Source organism: Gallus gallus, chromosome 4 (genome assembly GCF_016699485.2).
Source record: "Gallus gallus isolate bGalGal1 chromosome 4, bGalGal1.mat.broiler.GRCg7b, whole genome shotgun sequence".
Classification (NCBI taxonomy): domain Eukaryota; kingdom Metazoa; phylum Chordata; class Aves; order Galliformes; family Phasianidae; genus Gallus; species Gallus gallus.
Window position 1 is genome coordinate 62,352,400 of NC_052535.1, and position 20,530 is coordinate 62,372,929.

General features: G+C 37.9%; 2 protein-coding genes across 19 annotated transcripts in view; one reads left to right on the forward strand and one right to left on the reverse strand.

Annotated features, from left to right (window-relative positions):
• PCM1 (pericentriolar material 1) overlaps positions 1-20,530 on the reverse strand; it is an 80,007-nt gene that overhangs the window by 28,919 nt on the left and 30,558 nt on the right. For 3 of the 9 annotated variants that reach the window (XM_015285412.4, XM_046939860.1, XM_015285408.4), the window contains exons 1-5: positions 9,292-9,462; positions 5,035-5,164; positions 4,221-4,466; positions 3,122-3,394; positions 2,394-2,564 (exon numbers count right to left, since the gene is read on the reverse strand). In XM_015285412.4, the coding sequence (XP_015140898.2) occupies positions 2,394-2,564; positions 3,122-3,394; positions 4,221-4,466; positions 5,035-5,130 (786 nt within the window). In that variant the 5' untranslated portion in view covers positions 5,131-5,164; positions 9,292-9,462. Of the gene's footprint in view, positions 1-2,082; positions 2,200-2,393; positions 2,565-3,121; positions 3,395-4,220; positions 4,467-5,034; positions 5,165-9,291; positions 9,463-20,530 lie in introns of those variants that run through there. The other 6 variants (XM_040698680.2, XM_015285401.4, XM_046939859.1 and 3 more) reach the window with 6 other exon arrangements.
• The window catches only part of FGL1A (fibrinogen like 1A), a 29,767-nt gene continuing 18,991 nt past the window's right edge, over positions 9,755-20,530 (forward strand). For 2 of the 10 annotated variants that reach the window (XM_046940164.1, XM_025149684.3), the window contains exons 1-2: positions 17,043-17,115; positions 18,498-18,683. The gene's annotated coding sequence lies outside the window, so the exon portion shown is untranslated. Of the gene's footprint in view, positions 9,935-10,450; positions 10,562-16,893; positions 17,116-17,486; positions 17,584-18,497; positions 18,684-20,530 lie in introns of those variants that run through there. The other 8 variants (NM_001277819.2, XM_046940159.1, XM_046940163.1 and 5 more) reach the window with 8 other exon arrangements.

Consider the following 20,530-nt stretch of genomic DNA (forward strand, 5'->3'; position numbering starts at 1 on the left):
GAAAACAGCTCCAGTTTAAGAAAACTCAGTGGCAAGGCAGATGAACATAGATAAGCAAGCCAAATAGAAACATTTACTGTAACAAATACATTTGAAGCAAGTTAACAGGGACAAAAATGAAAGAAAATCAGCACGTATAAATCCTATTGTAGAGGCTAAAATACTACTTTTGAAGTGTACCTTTGAAGGCAATCCATGTTTTTGGCTATAAATCCTACAAGGCCAGATTTCCCTGTCATTCAGAGCAGCTCGGTCACTTTTCCCTTTCAGGTTTGCTGTAACATCAGTGTCTATAACATGGTCTTGTGAAGCTGAATACCCTAGTTTATCCTCAATGCAGGGACAAATGCTCATACTAGAAGATATCTTCTTTACTAAATAGTTAAGCATATTAGATTTTGAACATGCGCTCCAGCTTAACATACATTTTTAATTTGCAAACATATCCACTTCCATCTTGTCACATATTGAAAACTACTATCAAATAAAACCTACTAAACAGCAAAGATATTTCCAGCCTTTCTTACAGTTTTAACAATGAAGCTCCAGATGGAAATCAACCTTATAGAGCAGGAGCATTCATTCTGTATATAAAGAGAAGTTAGCTACAAAATGACGTACCAAATAGAAAACAAACTCATTTTTTTGAGATGAAGAAAAATGCAAGTTTTCATGCATCCATCTTAAAATTTGTACCTTAAAATTTGATCTTAAAATTTGCTTTTCTACTTTAAGATTTTATGAAGTTAAATGCATAGACTGCATGTATATAATTGCACTTCTCTTATAGTGACAGAGTTCTTTCAGAACTAAACATAACTACAAAGACTCCTTAAGATTTTAACTGCTGTTTTTCTATCAAGCACTTCACTTATCATTTGCAGAGCACTCTAAGTACTAACTGGCTACAACAGCACCAACCTACTAACTCTCCTCAGAAAAGTATTGAAAGATGCAAAACATAAGTTGCTGTTAAAATACTTTCTTATCTAGAACAAGAACTGTTTGCAATATAAAGACTCCACAGATAAGAAAGGAGATGGTCTGTGTACTTCAGAACTAATCACAGAATGGCCTGGGTTGGAAGGGACCTCAAGGATCATGAATGAATATCCAACCCCCCTGCCGGGCAGGGCCACCAACCTCCCCATTTATTAGACCAGGTTGCCCAGGGCCTCATCCAACCTGGCCTTGAACACCGCCAGGGATGGATGGGGCATCCACAACCTCCCTGGGCAGCCTGTTCCAGCACCTCACCACTCTCCTGGTAAAAGAACTTTCCCCTAACATCCAACCTAAATCTTCCCTCTTTCAACTTAAAACCGTTCCCCCTTGTCCTGCTGTTATCTACCCTTTCAAAGAGTTTACTCCCTTCCTGTTTATAGGCCCCCTTCAGGTACTGAAAGGCTGCAGTGAGGTCACCCCGCAGCCTTCTCTTCTCCAGGCTGAATAAGCCCAGCTCCCTCAGCCTGTCCTCGTAGGGGAGCTGCTCCAGCCCCCTGATCATCTTTGTGGCCCTTCTCTGGACCCTCTCCAACTAACTCAGAACATATTTTCTAAAAGATGCCTACTTCTCCAAATAAAGGAAAGAAACTTCTGAGTTAAGCCAACACTTCCACCATATTACTAGTAAGACGCTTAACCAATGGCCCACTATAACTCCTTTATAACCCTCTCACCTTCACCCAACAACAGCAAGTTCTCATCTCTTAAGTTTTTCTGTTGGTAAGGAAAGATGCATAGAAAATTATTCACTCCTACACTAACGTCATACATGCATCCTTCTGCTAAAACACATATTTAACCCTTTAATCTACTTTTAGGATAGGTTAAAGATTATCTTAAAAAACTCATCAAGAAACACTGCTGTTGTGACAGAATCATTTTTTCCCATGTATGTTGAAAAAAATCCTGCACACAGGTATACCTCCTGAACAGAGGGCTAACAGATTTATTAACTTGAACTACATGTCACTGTCACAGCTACCAAGAGAAAAAAAGAATAATAATAATAAAACAACAAACACTCATAGGTCTTCATTTCTGGCACTTTAATTACTAAATTACTAAAAGGCAGCTTACCATGGTATCTGAAGCCTCAGCTTGCATATCAGTGTTTAGCAATGTGCTCTCACCTATAGAACCAGATCCCACAGCTGAATCTATAGTCCAAACACCATCATCCTCATTTTCTCTAGCCTGAAATATTTCAGTGGCATAAATAAAAAGCTATATAAATGGAGCAGTAAGAATGAATTATGGAAGGTACTACATCTCATAAACCAACACCCCCAGCAGCACCATCAAAACAGCAATAGTCAACTTCTTTAAAAATAAATAAATAAATTGAAGCTTACAGTGCAGAAACAAATATATTATGTTCTCAAACTTACAAGCATCTTTTGCAAAAATTTCAGATAGGATTTCTCCTGCTCTTTAAGGTGATCTATAAGGTGTGATAAACGCTCAACATTGGCCGATCTTTCATTTTTCTCTACAAGATCATCCCGCATGTAGCTGGCCTTAGCAATATAGTCGCGAATTTGAACTAGTCTGCTGACAATCTGTAAAGACACTGCAATTACTGAATGTGTTCAGCAATAGCTATAAGGTATTTAACGCACAAAACATGTTGAAAGCAACAGCGAAGTAGCAATAATAAAGTAACATACTGCACTTTCAATCATACAGGCACATTTATGTAAGTGGTTAAAAGTTAAAAGCCTTTGAGGATACATAAAAGCATGCGTGAAATTGTAAGGCTGAAGCACGGGGCTTCTGGTTGACATCAGCTTAAACAGAATCGAGCTGATACTATTAACATATATGAATACTCAACTATGAGACCAATTTTTGGAACTCTAGAGAGAGTTCCAGAGAATCAAATAAATATTAATACAGCTTCTTTTACTTTCTTTTAGATTGCTAGGGGATAATACATTGCTTTCGATTCAATCTTTTTCTCAGGCTGCCTTTTAGAACAGTGGGAAGAGTATTTCTAATACAAAATAAACTACAACAGTTATACTAAAAATTTAGAACAACGCACTGAAAAATAATAGTATAACTGACACCTTTTGAAGAGCCCATGTTCCACAGACATTACAGGCTATACAAGTACCTGGCTGCTATCCATAGTTGGTTCTCCTCTACCATCTTCTTGAATAGAGAGTTGACCATTTTGCAAGAAATCTTTGTTTAGAGCAGCTCCGAACAGCTCTTTACATTGCAGTGGCTCCCCACTTTCCTTTTTTTGGGAACCTGACACAGGATCTTTGCTTTTGTTAGTGTTTATCTGCAGTGACAAGAAGTTGAATGGTTTTTTGCTTTCATTAAGTTGACGTTTGTTGTTAGCAGCAGTCGCCCTGCCTTGAGAATCACTTCCAATGCTTCTCTATGAACAAAGAGAACAAAGCATAATTGTGTTTATTTGTGATTTTATAGTTCCCTCATAAGTTACTGACTAGACAACAACTAAACAGTGCCAGTAATCTTTGTCATACAGTTTTCAGGAAGCAACCCACATTCTTGGAACATCTGAAAAGCAGAAGAGCTCTGTAGTTCCACAGAGAGCTCCCCATCCTTGCTCTGGCCTCCACCTTTGCTATAGTGAAGGGCATCCTACATCTTCAAGTACATTTGAAAGAACACATGTATTATTTTTTAAGTAGCATAATAGCTTGTAAATGCTAAAACAATAAATCTGTGCTAACAACTTAATCCCTCCAACTTTGCACTGGACAAGAGAGGGCCAAACGTGTCAATATTCCTAAGCAGTTAGGGCTAAAGAATTCACATCATACATTCCTCCACATTACAGAGGTACAATTTCTACTGTTGCTCCTCCTCTGCTTAAGCTGCAGGAATAATAGTATTCAGAGTCATAAACTATGTCACTTTCAGAGCAAACTTCCAGAATAAAGTAACAGAGATGTTTAAGTGACAGACAAGTATGATGAATAAAAAATACTGGTTTGAGGATACAAAATTTGTTGATGACTCAGAGGAACAAAGTAAAGACAGATGGCTGAGCCTAAGACCTAGAAAAGCCAAGGTTCTGAACTTTCCTCAAGTTAAGAACCAGAATTGGTATTTGGCTCCCACAGTGCATCTAAGCTATGCGCTATGAAAGCCTGCTTTATTCATCTGACAAATTATTAAGAGATAAACGAACAACTTCTGTAGTCACGTTTATAATGAAAGCTAGTATTCACACAAACCTGATCCAGATCACTGAAGTTTATTCTTTGTTTAAGTCTTTCTAATTCAGCCTGCTCTGGAACAGACATCTGGGTCATGTATCGAGCATGAGGAAAACTGTGAGGAGTTCTGGTCTTCCGTCGTCCCATTCCAGGTGAAGATTCTGGAGATATATCATTAGTAAGCCTCGTTTCAGCTTCTCCACCAAGCTTTTTCTTGTTTTTTTCTGATGATCTGTTTGCTTTTTTCTGTTGACATCCCCAGTCCTAAAAACAAAGGAAAGGGAAAGAAGAAAACTCATATTTGCTACCCATGTAGACAAAAAGTCAAACTTCTTGATTTCGTGAAACAGAATTTACTTCCATTTTAAAAGTAAAAATAAAAAACAGTACAACGCAAAAACATAATTTTCTTTGCCACTTACGTGAAGCTTGTCAGGCAATTTCCAACCCATATAATCCTGCAATGCCTTCAATTTGTGTAAAATAAAACCAAATTTCTATATTTCTTTTTTGGCAAATACTCTTAGGCAATTTAGAACTTTTAGGAATAAGAGTTTTCAGTTCTAACGACACCTACCATGTTTGTATGTCTAGCTACTTTATTTTATTCAAAACACCACCTATAAATACATTTACAGATTGTATAATCTCTGAATTATACCTAACAGTTGCATATGTATACTTCAATTACTTTTCTTGATTTTGTAGATGCTTAACTGAAAAGCTGTAATGACAGTGCTTAGTTTTTTTGCACTGCTGCCTGCCACAGCAGAATCTACTTGTTTCTTTCAATGTACTGCATAAAACAACAGAGAGCTAAGGTGAATCATACCGTGTTGTTCAGCCGGTCATCAAGACTCTCATTACTCCAGCTAGGCAAGTCTTGATCATTCATGCCTTCTTCAAATGGACCGCCTCCTGTTGCCATGACAAGCACCAAAAAAAGGATCTAAAAGAAATAGCTGAAAGAAATAAGCTGCATCAAAATCAGTTTATATAGTTTTTTGCACAGAGATCTCTGATACGACAATTACATATTCTAGCAACCTAAACCTGTTAGTAAAAATGTAATACAGATATTGTCATTAAACATTAAAGTAGCTGGGAGGGAAGGTGCTGTGGATGTTCTTTGTTCCTTTTTCACAGGCTTTGTAAACTCTAGCTTTTCTTTATAAACCGCTGCTCTTAGGATGTAAATATGCTTTTTTTCTGAGGACATTAATAACCCTCACTTCAAAAGTACACTGCAGAGTGCTTGCAAAGATCACTTTGAGATTTATCAAGCCTGCAATTCCAGGTCCAGTGATATCTATTTAATACCAGGCGTTCAAAGTTGTTAACTGTTTGTTGAACTTTGGCATTTTTTTCAATTTTAAGATGCTAACAGCAAAGTACTGAAGGCAATATTTGCTGATAAAACACACTAGAAGCAGACATCAATAAAAGCGTTCTTACTTTCCTTACTACAAGTTATTTAAGCAGGGAATGCCATGCCACTTACATACCAGTTTCTAGCAAAAACAAAACAAAATAGTTTTCCTAGAACTTTGATCTTCTCTTTAACACTGAATTTCTGTGCAGCAAAAGGAATGCATTATCTCTGAATTTTCCACATTTATTTCCAGTTTTGACACAAATAATGAAGCTGTTTAAGCTGAAAGACCAAAAACAAAGTATTCCTTTGTAGTAAGGAAATTAGCTTAGGCTGCTCAATAGCTGTACCCTCCACCAGGAGGCAATAAGAACTGTGAATTTTAACTGCTGCTAACACAGCTCCAGTATGCTACAAACTTGTTCTTTATAACATCTGTGTAACAGAAAGTTCTGTTACGGACACAGAAGAAAAGTAGTCTTGCAGAGAACTACTTTCTCAAAGTAAGCTTAACTACAAAGTTGGAACATAATCCTAATTTTGCCTTTAACTGAAAAGTGAAGAAAAACTATTTCTAAGCATTTTACTGCATCCTATCTAGTATCTGCATAATCGAACCCGGGAAAAAAAAGAAATGATGAAGTTTAAAGGCACGTATCTTGTTTAACTTTTACAGCATTTCACCAGAATCACACAGTACAGCCCTTCAAGTAGGTTCAGTTGTATAGAGCAGTATTTTTATGCAAGCATAACCAAATACCGTATCATGAAGGAAATGGGATCTACAAGATATGGCCATTCTACCATAACATCTGCAATTGGCAGTGGATCAATCTCAGGCATGCTAACACAGGCAGTATTTCAGCTTCTACACTCAGAATCACAATGCACATATAATTAAGTCTGCTACTTTGGAAATACAGATCTGCACCTTACTGTCCTTGCACATTCATTCATAACCCTTTTTTGCTTGAACTTGCTAACTTCTGTGATGAAACAGAGCATTCCACCTACAAGCTGGCTTGGTCAACAAACAAAATCTGAGAAAGAAAAACCCGTGAGTTTTGAATCAGAACGGCTCCCCCATCTGGCTAATCAAACAGCTACATATGCTCTGCCTGTTGGTTCAAGGAAAGCAAATAGAAGCCATGCCATCAGTAGGAGCAAAACGTAAGGTAAATCTATGAAACCACACGTTCTGTGCAATTTTCACCCAGGGGAACTGCCAAATTAATGTAGAAAGTAAAGACATAATGTTATTTCACATTTTTCATGTAAAAATGCAAACATCTTGTGAGAAGTTCACAGGAAAACTCTTCTACCAACACAAGGTGTATACAACAACCATTCAAAATAAATCCATAGTTATCAATTCAGCTTATTTTAGAAAACAGCTACATTTTTCTAAGAACTTTTTTATTACAGAAAAACCATTCAGCTGTGCAGATGTGCATGACCCAACATCTGAACTGGCACTCCGTGATGACCTACACCACTAAGCATAATGAGTTCATCATGACAAGATTAGAGACCATCTGGGGTTGCATTCGAATTCAGTAAGCCACTTCCTCATAATACTGTTATATAATTCTACTAAAACTGCAGTAAAATAGTTTTTTCCTACTTTCCACTGCAAAACAAACCAAAACCAAAACAAAAACAAGAAGTGGAAATATTTAGCTTCATTTAATAAAAAAAATATTCGTATTTATTTAAAATTTTCACAAAAACTATCTTCAACTACCTTTGCTCTAGGCATCAGCCTGGAAAAGAGAAGGCTGTGGAGAGACCTCATACCGGCCTTCCAATACATAAAGGGAGATTACAAACAGGATGGAAATCAACTTTCTACACGGGTATATTAGTGATAGGACAACTGGAAATGGTTTTAAACTAAGGAGGTTTTAGGATTTAGATTTGACATCAGACAGAATTTTTTCACTGAGAGGGTGGCGAGGTGCTGGAACAGGCAGGCTGCCCAGAGAGGCTGTGGATGCCCTGTCCCTGGAGGTATTCAAGGTCAGGCTGGATGGGGCCCTGGGCAATCTGATCTAGTAGTTGGCACCCCTGCCTGCAGGGAGGGGGTTGGAACTTGATGATCCTTGGGGTCCCTTCCAACCAAAGCCATTCTGTGATTCTATGATTAATTCTAGATGTAACACTGTGAGTAGTTTTCTCAGCATATAAGAGTAAGGTACATGTCAATGTATCCCACTATATACAGCTCAGAAATCACAGTAACCTTACTGCTTCCAGCAAGTGGACTGTAAGAAGAATGTTTTAATAGCACTGTGCTTTTCTCAGACAGGAAGTCTCTAAACATTCCTACTATCATCTGGGATATTCCCAAACAAGTTATATGCAAGCAAACTTAATTTCACAGAGCTATGCTGATTTTTTCTCAACGCACTAATGAATCAAAGAGGTTCAGCCAGCTCTCTTCTTGGAGATGAAGCTTCCACATAAGCAGTGTTGCTTTTCATCCCTAACATATTTCAGTAATTTGTGTATTGCCTTACTTTCCAGTATACCAGTTATTTCCAGATGAAATCCTCCTATAAATGCTTTGGAGTCCTTCCATTGTTCTACTTCTGCAAGCAGCAACCCAATAACAGTCTCAGCTTCCTGGACAATGGGGAATCCATAAGAGAGCTCTCCCTGTTTGTGCATGTGCATACTGCCTAGCAATATTTACCAGAGTGATGAAAACCCTTTCAAGTATACTTACTACAGTAATGAGAAAATAGCATACAAGATTACAGTCACAACATTTACACATCAAACCATCTACACAATTATAGTCACACACATTTTGCAATTTACTGCAATGTGAAAATTGCCAGAAGTATCACAAGAAGACATGCTAATATAATGAAAATGCATAAGACATGCAAGATTTTTTTTCTGCAATGGATTTGCTGTTGGCACTCCCTTCTACTACAGCATTTATCTCAGTTGCAAGATGTGAGCAATACTTGCCTTTGTGCTCAGAAGCTTGAAAAGGCTAAATGAAAAACACAGACTCAAAAAAAGCCAGCACAGAGCCATAAAGATGAAAGATGGTATCAAGTACATCTTAAAATTCAACTTTTTAGATATGCACTCCTCACTGAGCAGTGTAATTTAGCATTAAGTCATCAAACACCTACATAGTACTGCCAACCGTGTGATACCGACATGCAGACGGGGCAGGGAAAGCTCTCTCCCGCACAGCACAGCCCTCACGGAAGCAAAAGGAGCCACAGACCTAATCGCCACAAACCTAACCACCCAGACCAAGGGAGGACCACCCGCTATAGCAGCGCGCACTCGGGGCCCAGCGGGTCCCAATGTCATCGGCAGCGCAAAGCAGCGCTGACGCCTGATAGCTGTGGGCCTTCGTGAGGCGCGCCGCAGGCCGCCCGGTCCCTCACGGTGCCGGAGCCCGCGGCAGCGAGGAGGGCGGGCTCCGCTCCGAGCACCTCAGGCAAAGCCGCGGTCGTTGCCGACGCCCCGCCGGCGTCTCCTTGGAGAGAGGGCAACGCACCGCTTTCCACAGCGGAGAGGCGTGCCCCACCTGCCACCCCGCGGGGTCTCCGGGCCCGCTGCCTCCCCCCGGCCCTCGCCACCGCCCCGAGCAGCGAGCCTAAGCCTCCCTCCCCTCCAGTCGGTTCCCGCCCGCACGACCCCGCGCCAGGCGGTCGCGCAGCCTGAAGGCCTCTGAGAGGATCAGCTCACCCCGAGGCGGAGAGGAGGTCACCGGGGCCTGGTTTCTCCTCCACCGCCGTTCACCACTCCTGGGCTGCCCGGTCGAAGACTTCACCTTCCAGCAGCAAAGAAAAGCAGAGGCCGAAGGACTCACAACACTACCTCAAGGGCCACCGCCGCCATCTTGATCGCCGCACCGCCAGGGGAACGGGAGGCGGACCCGCGGACGGATACACACGGTTACCTAGTAACGCGGCTCGCTCATGCACCTCCGCGCTGCGCAAGCGCCATCTGCGCTGCACCGTGTGACGGCTGAGTGGCATGACTGGCTCTTCCCGCGCTTCTACGCGTCTCAAGAGAGCCTCAGCGCACCGCAGCGGGAACTCCAAATCCCAGCATGCAATGCTCCAGGGGGCGCTCTCGCGTTACGCTACCCGGGCGCAACGCCTCTTGGGAGCTGTAGTTTTTCAGTCGTAACAGCGCTCAGGACTGTAACTGAATTAGCGCGTATCCAGGTGCCGGCGGTTGCCTGCTTGCGTAGCGTCGGGCTCGTTTTGCTTCTAAAATGAAATACGAAAACTGTGGTGTACTCTGTAAGTGACTTGACTTTACCAGCCCAGCAGACTAGTAAAATAATAACATCAAAACTGCAAGCCGTGAACAAGGTTCAGAGGTACTTTTTTTTTTTTTTTTTTTAGGACAATAGCAACTTAGAGAATGTGTTTCTGCCTGCATTTGTTTGGTCACCTACGAGAATTCATAGCTGAAAAATACAACGGTGGAAAGGAGGAATCCATTATAATCCATCCCACCTGTTTTTCTGCTCTTTCTGCATTGGTATTGTACTTGCTCAGCTACTTGCTTGTGCTTGTGGTTTGCAGGTCTGGGTTCTTAACAGTGTTCTTTGGGGGAGGGAGAAACATAGAGGAAAAAGAAAAGAATTAGGCAGTATTTTTTTCCAGAGCAGAAACATAAAATATTACCTAAACCTCACGGTTCATCCTGGGGCAGAGGCAGTCTGCTGATACTGCCTGGAAGTATAGTTTAATCCCCATGCATTATCACCTGTATGAGTGTGTTTTGATCCAAGGGGGAAAAAAAAGTAAACAACACGTTAGTCTATAACTTAGTAAAGGAACAAACTCTGTGAAATAATTTTTTTTCAATAAATATATATATTTCTCTCCAGCAGTTGCCTGGAAATTGAAGGAATAGTTATGGACCACACGTAGTGAGGGAAAAGCGAGTCATCTCAGCATTTTGCTCCAATTTCTACCACAGGCTACATGACTGTATACCTGTAAGTGAAATCAATCACTTCAAGAAGAATCTGCAACAGAGAAACTCTGTACGTAATGAATAGATGTTACTCATCTGTATTATTCTTCACTGATGTCCTTTTATCCTGGTCTGGGCTACCATGCCTGGATACTCAGCGCAATACTGCCGAGGCTGCTGTTGGCTTTATACTGTCATGGTGGCATACCTTCCACTGCCCAGCAGGTGGCAGCAGAATTTAAGAGAAAAAAATTGCCCTAGTAAAATGACTGCAATTGTATTTCTTACTGGGGCTACTCTTAAAATACACACAGATAAAAAGTTGCAAGTTAAGGAAAAACGATAAGTTCAATAGGTATTAGAATTTTTTTGGTAACAATGTGTTTACTGTGGTCACTTAAATGTCGCTGCCGTGTATTTTCTCCTCCTTACCATTACACCTAATGTATTGATAGTGTCTCTCTTCTAGGCCCTTACAGGATCATCATACCGATTTCCACTTGATATTAGAATTATTTTTCTCTTCTTTTTACTTTGCTGCCTCTCTTCTAGAATTGGCTGTGAGTTTGTTCTTATGAAAGAAAGCAAATAACTAATGAACTCCAAAGAAATAAAACAGTATTGGGACCTCAGCACCAATTTTTTTGTTGTTGTTGTTGCAGGTAGGGGGCTAAAAAAGGTATAATAAGCATTAAGGAACCTTAGATTGCACTGCAAGAAGCGTTCTTTTAAGTTGTTCTCTATTATAGTCCTAAAATAACATCTCAGGATTTGGATAGAACCGTGAGCCAATACAATATGGCTTACAGAATGTTTTGTTAATTAAAACAAAAAGCATATCTTTCTTGGGAAATCCCATTTCTATGCTAATGAGCCTCTAGACCGACACTAATTCCTCCTGCAAATATTTCTGTTATAAGTCTTTCCATCAGCAGACATGCTAATGAATGCACCCTCACAGAAACTGAATAAATTATGTTTTGAGGTAGCTTTCAATCCTAATTAAATTAGACTATGTCAGAGATGTGATGACTTTTCCTTGTATATCTGCTGTCCTTATCTTGTTAATTTTACTTTATTCTATACTGAAGGGAAAGAAAGCAAACAAAATGTGGATGTGTAAGGACTAGAGGCAAGAAGTGAAGGGTTAGAGTTTAACTGAGTGAAGAGATATGAGGAGTAGTTGGGGAGAATTATATTTAACAGCATTGAAGCAAAGGCAGTAATTATCACAGCATTTGGTTCAAATAGTAGTTGTCTGCTTCTTTGATTAGTTTGTCATAAAGATGGTTTGTTTGTTTTGCAAAAATGAAACTGGCCAAAAATGCTTTGTCTGCCATAAAATATGGCTACATACCATCTATTAGACTATTGTACTATAGTTATTTTTTCCTATTTTTGCATAACATTACATTAGAAAGATGTTTTCTAGATGTATAATTGATGGGGTGGAGGCAAGATGTAATCAGTTTGGTTTTATTAAGCATCCTTATTTCATACAACCAAAACACATCAGGAGGACTGCTGTTACTCTGCCTAAACAGCCCTAGTAGCATATGTATTCTCATTTTCTGCTTTCAAGGCAGGCTCTATTACAGCCCATTTTGAAGATTATCTTAAAGGAGGTCTCTGTAGCATGGAAATTAGCAAGGTTATAAGCACTGTTCCACTTTTAATTTCAGATCCAGTTTCACAACCAACCTCCAAATTCAGAGCTTAATCTGCCTGTCCACCTTTGTTTGGTTAGTGGAACATTACATTTGATACACTGTACTCCTAGTAGTTATGATGTAGTCTCACCTACTTTTGTTTGTTTCTGGTTCAGTAAAACATCTGCAATTCATTCCCTGGCTAACAAAAGCATTTAAAAAAATTGGCTGTTCTGAAATGATAGATTTGAGTTAAACAGGTAGATTTGCAGATTCCTTGGTCAAGTAAGTAGGAACAGCCTTTAATTCATAATATCTGGAGTGGTCATTGTGCATCATGATATTGTCCATGTTATTTAGATTTCTGGAGTCACACTCTAAATACGTGCTAGACTGAATGAAAAAAGAAAACCTAAAAAATAAGTGAAGACAGATTAAATGATTGCATACCTTGGAAGTACCACATATATTTCTCCCTCTGAATTGAATGAAAGGACAAGAATATTCTTCTTTGCTCTTGCACTGAGATCTTCAGCAAGTCCCCTGTCTACCATATACTTTTCCACACAATAGAGCTTAATTCATATTTGAGATGTGTACAGATCTATATGCTCATTACACTCTTAACTTCTGTTATATGATCTAGGCTAATAACACTGCTGTTTCTACTATCTATGGGAGGAACCTCATTTTACTTTTTTTTTTTTATGAGAAACATTAGGGTTTCCCACTATTTTGAGTGTTATAAAATATTTAATTATGTTGAATTTACTTACTGTCTATGATAATGAAGATCTGTTGCAGATTTTTATATCATATCTCAATTTTACTTTGACAACAAGTCAAACAAGTTTACTTGTTTCTTAGAGGACTGCACAAAGTGAGGTTAATTATTAAAAGACTGAAGATTATTGTTGTATCTTAGAATAGTGCATCAAAAAATAAGTTCATTCTGTCATTTCAATTCTTGGCCTCATCAGGGAATCACATTAATTGTCCTAACATTTCAAATTCATCATGCAGTTATGTAAAACTTAGATCTGTTACTCATGTACTTTACAGTGCATAGGTCCTGGTCACTCTGTGCATTGTTATTTACAGTGGATGAAATCTGTAGAAACGTATAAATTAACTTCAGTATTTTTTGGCCTAATTTGCCTCTGCCATTGCTCTCAATGGAGTTGTGGCAAGACATTTTGAAGACTACATGTTAAAAGAATCAAGAGCTTTTAAGTTTTTATTTGTCCAAAAGTAAGCAAAGTATTGGTTTGTAGCACTCTTATTAATCTGGTATTGAAACACAAAGTATTTATAAACTTTGAGAGGAATAGTTAACTGTAATGCATAAACTGCATTATATACCCTAGGCACATAGGCAAGTGAAACAATAAGTGGCCACTGTCTGCTTTAAAGACTGAAGCCTCTGGTGGATCACGTAGATTCATGTAGCTTTTCTGAAGCCTGAGCACCACTGAAGTGACATGGGATATAACCTCGTGGAACTGAACATCATTGGAATGAAGGAAATGAAAGAGCAAAATATTGGAGGAAGGCAACAATTAGAGAAAAATTTGTCAGTAGAGCAATTGTGGGAAAGAAAGTAATTAAGAACTCATGGTACTGCCAAGTATGTGGAGAATTAGAAGCGTGAACAATGATACCAAGTCATTTTGATGATTTCTGTTATTTTTGGTAAAATAGAACATCATAGGCTATCCTGTAAATAATAACTGCATCAAAAATGCCCATCAAGAACATCCCGTGAGTTTGGGGGATTTGTACTGCTAAGAGCATATCACTTTGACTTCATATGGTTGGGTAGCTATTTTAATACTTTGATGTAACCATCTTTGATGTGATTGAGTAGTCTGTGTAAAGAGAGATACGGTCTTTTAACTAAGTAGGAGTCCCTTTAAGTTGTTGTAGATTATTCCATAGGAATCTTGAAGTGCTGAGTAGCTTTAGTAAGCAGGACCACTGAGAGTCTATTAATGCTGAAGTTAGTATGACATATTCTGTTTTTTCATATGTGGCTCCAATTTAGCATAAAATGACTAAAATATATTTAACTTTTAGAAATTCAGGGGGTATAACTTATTACAGCAGACCAAACTGTTAACTAAATCCAATGTAGCTTTTTCTTTATTTTACTCATTGAATTTGTGAGCTAGTCTTCAGTATATACAGTCCAAGTGAACTGCTGAACAATCTAAAGTAACCCCACGCAAGTGAATGGCATTGTAATCACTTTCATCAATGGTGTATGGAAGATTGGAAGCCATTTCACATGGCAACCAGCTATAAAAACACCCATGAGAAATTTGTGTAAACTACTTATGCAGCCTTTTTATTTGTGGAATAAACTTGCAGCATGAAGACAGAGTAGTATTCTGGCAACAGACACATTATCAATTATGATAAAAACTGAACCAGACTTAATTATAAATATGGGAGACAATTTTAGAGTTAGTCGATGGAAAAACTATACACTTATTATTGTAAAGGAAGCTACCTCTAAAAACAAACATACAAAGGAAAAAGTGTATAAAGCTGAAGTTGGCTTATTTTGATTTCAGCTGTTTCAGTGACAAAATGAAAAACAAACAAAAAATGATTAAATTTACTCATTACTTGGGGTAATTAGGTACCATATTCAAAAAAAGCCTAGTGGCTGAGCTGAGAAACTAAGCAGCCACTTAACAGCATTTTCTTTATACTGTTGTTACTGTTTAGAAAACGTAAAAGACCATTTGCCCCTTGTTGGATGTGTAATGCTGAATGCATGTTTTCAAATGAGATTTGAGTCAATCCTCAAACGGAGTCCATTACACGTCTTCTGTTTTATCCTTAGCGTTACACAAAACAATCCAGAGAAGAGTACAAACAAATTAATTTGTAACAGATGGAATGAAAGTAATTTGTTGTTGTTAAGCAGGAAGTTACCATGTCATCCTTGTACAATCTCCGGCCCTCTCAAATTTCTGTGTGACATTTGTGATTTAAAACATTCCTAGATAATAGTCAGTTTTATAAATAGCATTTAACACCTATATTGGAGTTTCTCATGGAAAACTGATGATCGAGTATACCACAAAAGCTTCTCATGAGCTTGCAATTTCTTTAAAGACTGAATGATAAATAATGTGTTCATATCATCCTTTTATCACTTATTTTCTGATTTTATAAGTTGTTGAACTGCTGCCAGAAAATATCTGAGGAAATACACAGCTGAAAGTTTTAATATATTTGAAGCAAAGTCTACTGCATTACTTTGTTAGCTATTTACCAAACTTTTCTAAAAATAAAAGGATTTAACACAATGGATTTTGCCTTGCTTAGGGAAGGTAGTAAGCACATGGATTTAGTGTTAAAGTGAGCAATATAATTTTATTCTTTAAATGTAATTTTGTCAAAAACCTGATAAAAAAAATAATCTAACAGTCCTTCAATGTGTTTTTTCACTTCTGTGAAAACCCTCCCAAGAGCAGCAAATCTGAATGAGGTTTGTATGAACGGCCAGGTCTTTTCCTTTTGTGCTTATATAACTGCCATTTGTATACACTTTCAGAGTCTTCTATTTAATATATTTATTCTTGTAAAATCACTCAGTTGATATGTAGCTTATAAACCCCTTGAATAACATAGATCTGCTGCATATAATTCTTGCTCGGAATTTAGTCACATTTAACTGAACCACAGCCATAGATTTTTGCCATCTAGTCTTAGTTTAAAAACATTAAATGGTAGAGAATCTACTTGTAGTCCTCAGTAGCTTGTTTGAATTCTTAACAAATCTGAGTTGATCAATGCCTTTTTCCACTTCTTCAGTTAGAGCCCACACACGGAGTTGTATTATACTTTTATGAGCTAAGTCAGGAGTCATGCTATGAACAGGTATGATACCTCCTTCCAAAAGGAAATAACCATAGAAAGATTCCTAGCAAAAATTAACTGCTGATCACTTCTTTTTAATGACTCTTAGTGTAGGCCATTCATGAGGAGTTTCAGTTACTTGAAACTCAGAATTCAGTTAGAATGTAACGTAATTAGTAAAAGATACATATTGCCAGGTAAAGGGGGTCCAATAGGACAAAAAAAAATAATTTAAAGGTTCAAGAAGTATCAGAAGTAAGTTGAGAGTGTATTTGTGGAATGCAAAGCTCTTTTCTTTTTCCTGTTGTTCTGTATTTCCTTAAGAGCCCACTTTGTCTAGAAGCAGTCCAGAAAGCGTAGTCATTCGCTGAACTATTTGGAAAGAACTAACATAATAGGAGAGCAAATATTCAAAACAAATTACATTAAAGAAAGTTTGTTGTACTCATCTGGATCTAAAATGCTTTTCTATAAAGTGATGTTTTCCAATTGAGTGACTGAAATCATGCGCTTCTGGGTGCCTTTCAATTCAGCTAAAAAAAAAACCTACATCATACTGGATTCTTTCTTTTCCCTCTGTTCTCCTTGGCTTTGTCTGTATTGTTTTCTGTTTGTTTTAAGCAGATAATTATTATTATATCAGCTCTAACCAGTAAGTTATAGACTGATCAGTAGCACTCTCAGACAAGTCAGTTAAGCTCTTTTTACCTCTGAAGCCTAAGAGATTTAGGTTCCATTTCAGGAAAGCTCAATGTCATTCTGAGACCAGTTTCTTGGATCACAGCAGTAAAAGAAAATGAATGATTGTTATTTTTGTCAATTTTTATTTCAGAAGTGCTGTGCTAGGCAAAGAATTATCATCTTCTTATGTTGCAATCAGTCTTGAGAACTGCAGCTCCTCAGTAACATTCCTGCCCACTGACTCATAGCAGATGTAAGCCTCAGCACTACAGAATTTAATAGCAAAAACAATCGCAGTCTGGGAAGGGACCTGGAATTCTTTGCATCAGCTTAAGAAGGTCTAACAGCTTTGCGTTCTTTCCAGAGGATAAAGGTAAATATTTTAGTTACCTGTGGGGGAGGAAGAAATAATTTAGCTTAATTTGGGTAGCTATGGATTAAAAGTAGTTTATTTGTGAAGGCCATACAACTTTGCACCATGTTGCTAACGATGTATGTATGTTGCTTCAGTTGTATTTAGCTATTTTGCTGTGCTATCTAGTTAGTTAATAAACTTCATACTCAAATTTGTAGTTTTTTAGTTTATAATAATGCATAGCTCTTGAAGAAAGGTCACTTTCCAGGCCTATAAGTGGATAAAATCATGAATGATCGTCCATTTTTCAGATAAGGAAGTGGGCTCAATTTTTGTTGTACTAATCAAACCAATGCAAAGTTTGTGCATGCGTGTAATCATTTAAACAGGTTTGAACGTCAAATCAGTAGATGTCCTTTTCGCAGACAGATTCTCAGGTTTGCCTGTAAAGAAGGCCCAGACACAGAAGTGCAAATATCTTCAGAGGTACTTTTCTGTAATTTTAATTATGCAGCTATAGGAGAAATCTTTCCATTTCCTCATAAAATGACATATTCCAGGTGTAATCCCAGACTGTATGTATAATTTGATATGAATAAAATTTCAAAGTTTCACAAGATTTGCCCTTAAACCTCCCTTTTACTAATATAGAAAGCAGCTATTAAAGACTTGTGCTTTCGACTCAAAAACATTACAGTAAGATTACTCATTCTGTTATGGTGTGCTAATTAAGCCTCATGTCTATTATCTAAGATATTTTTCCTGGAAATGGGTATCTCCAGCACAAGTTATTTTTATTTGAACTGGCAAATACCACTGGTTTTGTAACAAAAGCTTTGAATGCCTCAGCAAAAGCTGTCCCTTCAGACTTAGCAAGCATCAGCAACACAAAAAAAAAATAGGTATGCAGTTGTTTTCATATGAGACATGGATTAAGATTTGGGTGTTCTTAGGGTTCTGTTTGGTTTTTGTTTTTTTTTTTTTTTAATTAATGCTGTTATTGCATTATGTTATACTCCCTCCCTACATTTTTAATTATTTCGCTCTCTGGGTACATGTCTGGATAATGCATTTTAAATAGCTGTAAAGAACCAGGCTAAATATTTAAGTGGATGGAGAAATTAGTTTGAGAAACTGACTTTGAAAGCAGTATTCCTAGAGTAAGACTTTGAGTTTCCCTTGAACACAGTTTTATCTTTACATATCACCAGAAGTGTTCACTTTCAGAGAACTGTTACTAAACAGATATTCTTGAAATTTTGTGTAGAAATATGAAAAAGTAATCAGTTATCACCATGAATTCCCAGACTGAGCATACACATTCAGTTAGTGTATGCAAAGCACTTCAAATGTGTAGGGGCTATTTGATCCTGTTACATAATTTGCCACTTCTCTGATAGCTATCCTGGCCTCTCAATGAATCTGCTGTGATTGTAATTGTGGGATCAGATAACCACAGAAATTTATATCCAGTGAGAAACTGGCTCAAAGATACAGGGTACTTCAAGATCCAGTGCTATTCATGCTTATTGATCTCTTCTGGGTCTCTCCGCCGGGCAGTTACAAAAGCAGAGGAACAATGCTAGGTAAGCCTTTTCTTGTCAGAGTTGAGTTATGTCTTCTTAGTCTTCTTGACTTTTTTTCCCCCCCTGAGTACAGTGGGGCAAAGACATTACTTTCCCCCCTACACCTTATTCTTACTTCAGGCACATGCTGTATTTTCCCTCCTGTGTCTTCTGCTTTAATGCCTTCCCTGTTTCTGGATGAAGATCTGCCAAATGGTGATCTCAGTTGCTCTTCTTATACACCCTTTAATTTCCCTACGACCATAGTGAACTCAAACATATTCTGAGTGACCACATGATCATTAATGCAACTTGGCTTTAATGTCCAACTTCCTTTCTAAAAAGGGAACTCCATGATGAGAATATCTTGAGCAATATATTTAAATCATCACTTGAATTTTTTATGAGAATGCTGAAAGTGATATTGATAACATTGTCTTCTATGTGCAGCCCTTATAAAGTTTATGATTTTGCCTGGGAGCCTCCTGTTTTTTCACTAACAAATTGTTCTGAGCAGTATAAAAGACTTATTTGATAATGTTTTGTGGGTTTGTTTTTTTTTAACTACCTAGTGTTTGTACAGTATACAATCTGTATAAGACTGATGCAGCATTCACAATGAAATCACAATTTAGCCATGTGAATAGTTAAGCTAGTTGGAAGAGCAGTGTGCTTTTGTAATGAAAATAGCAGAGCAGTTAAAGGATTTCAAGCAGAAGTTAAAGAATTTCTCAGTGAAAAAAATACTATCACTATCTATCAATACTATTCTACCTTCTTTATATTCACTTTCTGTTCAGGTATTAGCTGACTTTATAGAAGAAACACAACAACTTTTCTTCAGCAGTCCTTAATATACATTTAGTGTACTGTTTTTCATATTTTTTCTGGTGGGGTTGTTTTGTTTTTTTTGTTTCTTAGAGAGCTTTTCTCCAAGTGAATGATGCAACAGATCTTACAACACTTCTCTCTCCCACAGATTAGAAAAAATAAAGCAATAACTTTGTACTGTTTTCTTGTAAGAATGAAGATCTCTGACCTTATGACCTTCAGCCTCCTTTCCATTCATTGATGCTTTATGTAGTCAGAGTGAAGCTCCCCCTAGAACACTTACAGTTAATGAAATTGCAGCTGAAATACAATTGATAGAATAAATTTGAGGTGATTTAAAGCTGGTTTTCACAGGTTGATTTTTAGGGTATCAGCTAAACATTTTGCATGGTAAGTCTTAAAATAGCAAGTCTTTATTATTAGAATGGCATTTCCTAAAGATAGCCCAAAAGTTTGGTGTTCCGTACTGTGTCAGAGCAGGCCAGGAAATCACACTTGCCCTGTATTTATGTCCATGTTTGTCTCACATTGGTTCTGTATCTGTCCATAGGGAGGGAAGAAGAGAGGGGGAAAGGTGAGAGACACACAGGAGACCCTGTGAATACAAGATTTGATGTGACATCCTTAATCAGATATGCACTGAGTAGGGACTGAAATTATCAGATCCAGGTCATTTGTAGCCTGCCCAGACAGCTAACATACTGTTTGGTTACTACTCTACCACAATAGACACTGTCATTGCAACAGGTGGCAACAGCTGCAGTTCCAATTATTACTACAGTCATAGTTCATGAAAAGGCATTTTTTTATTACAAAAACTCCAAAAGTCCAAATTAATAGCAGAAGTCAATACCAGACAATTCTTGTGGATTCAGCCCACCAGAGAAAAAAATCCCTCATCTGATCACTTGCATCAGTTTAAATAATCAATTTTAAAATTGCTTTGTGTATAACCTATGCAAATATTTTAATAATAATAGGACTTGGTTTCTCATCTGTGAGCTGAAAGACATACATCTGTAGTCCGGAAAAAATTT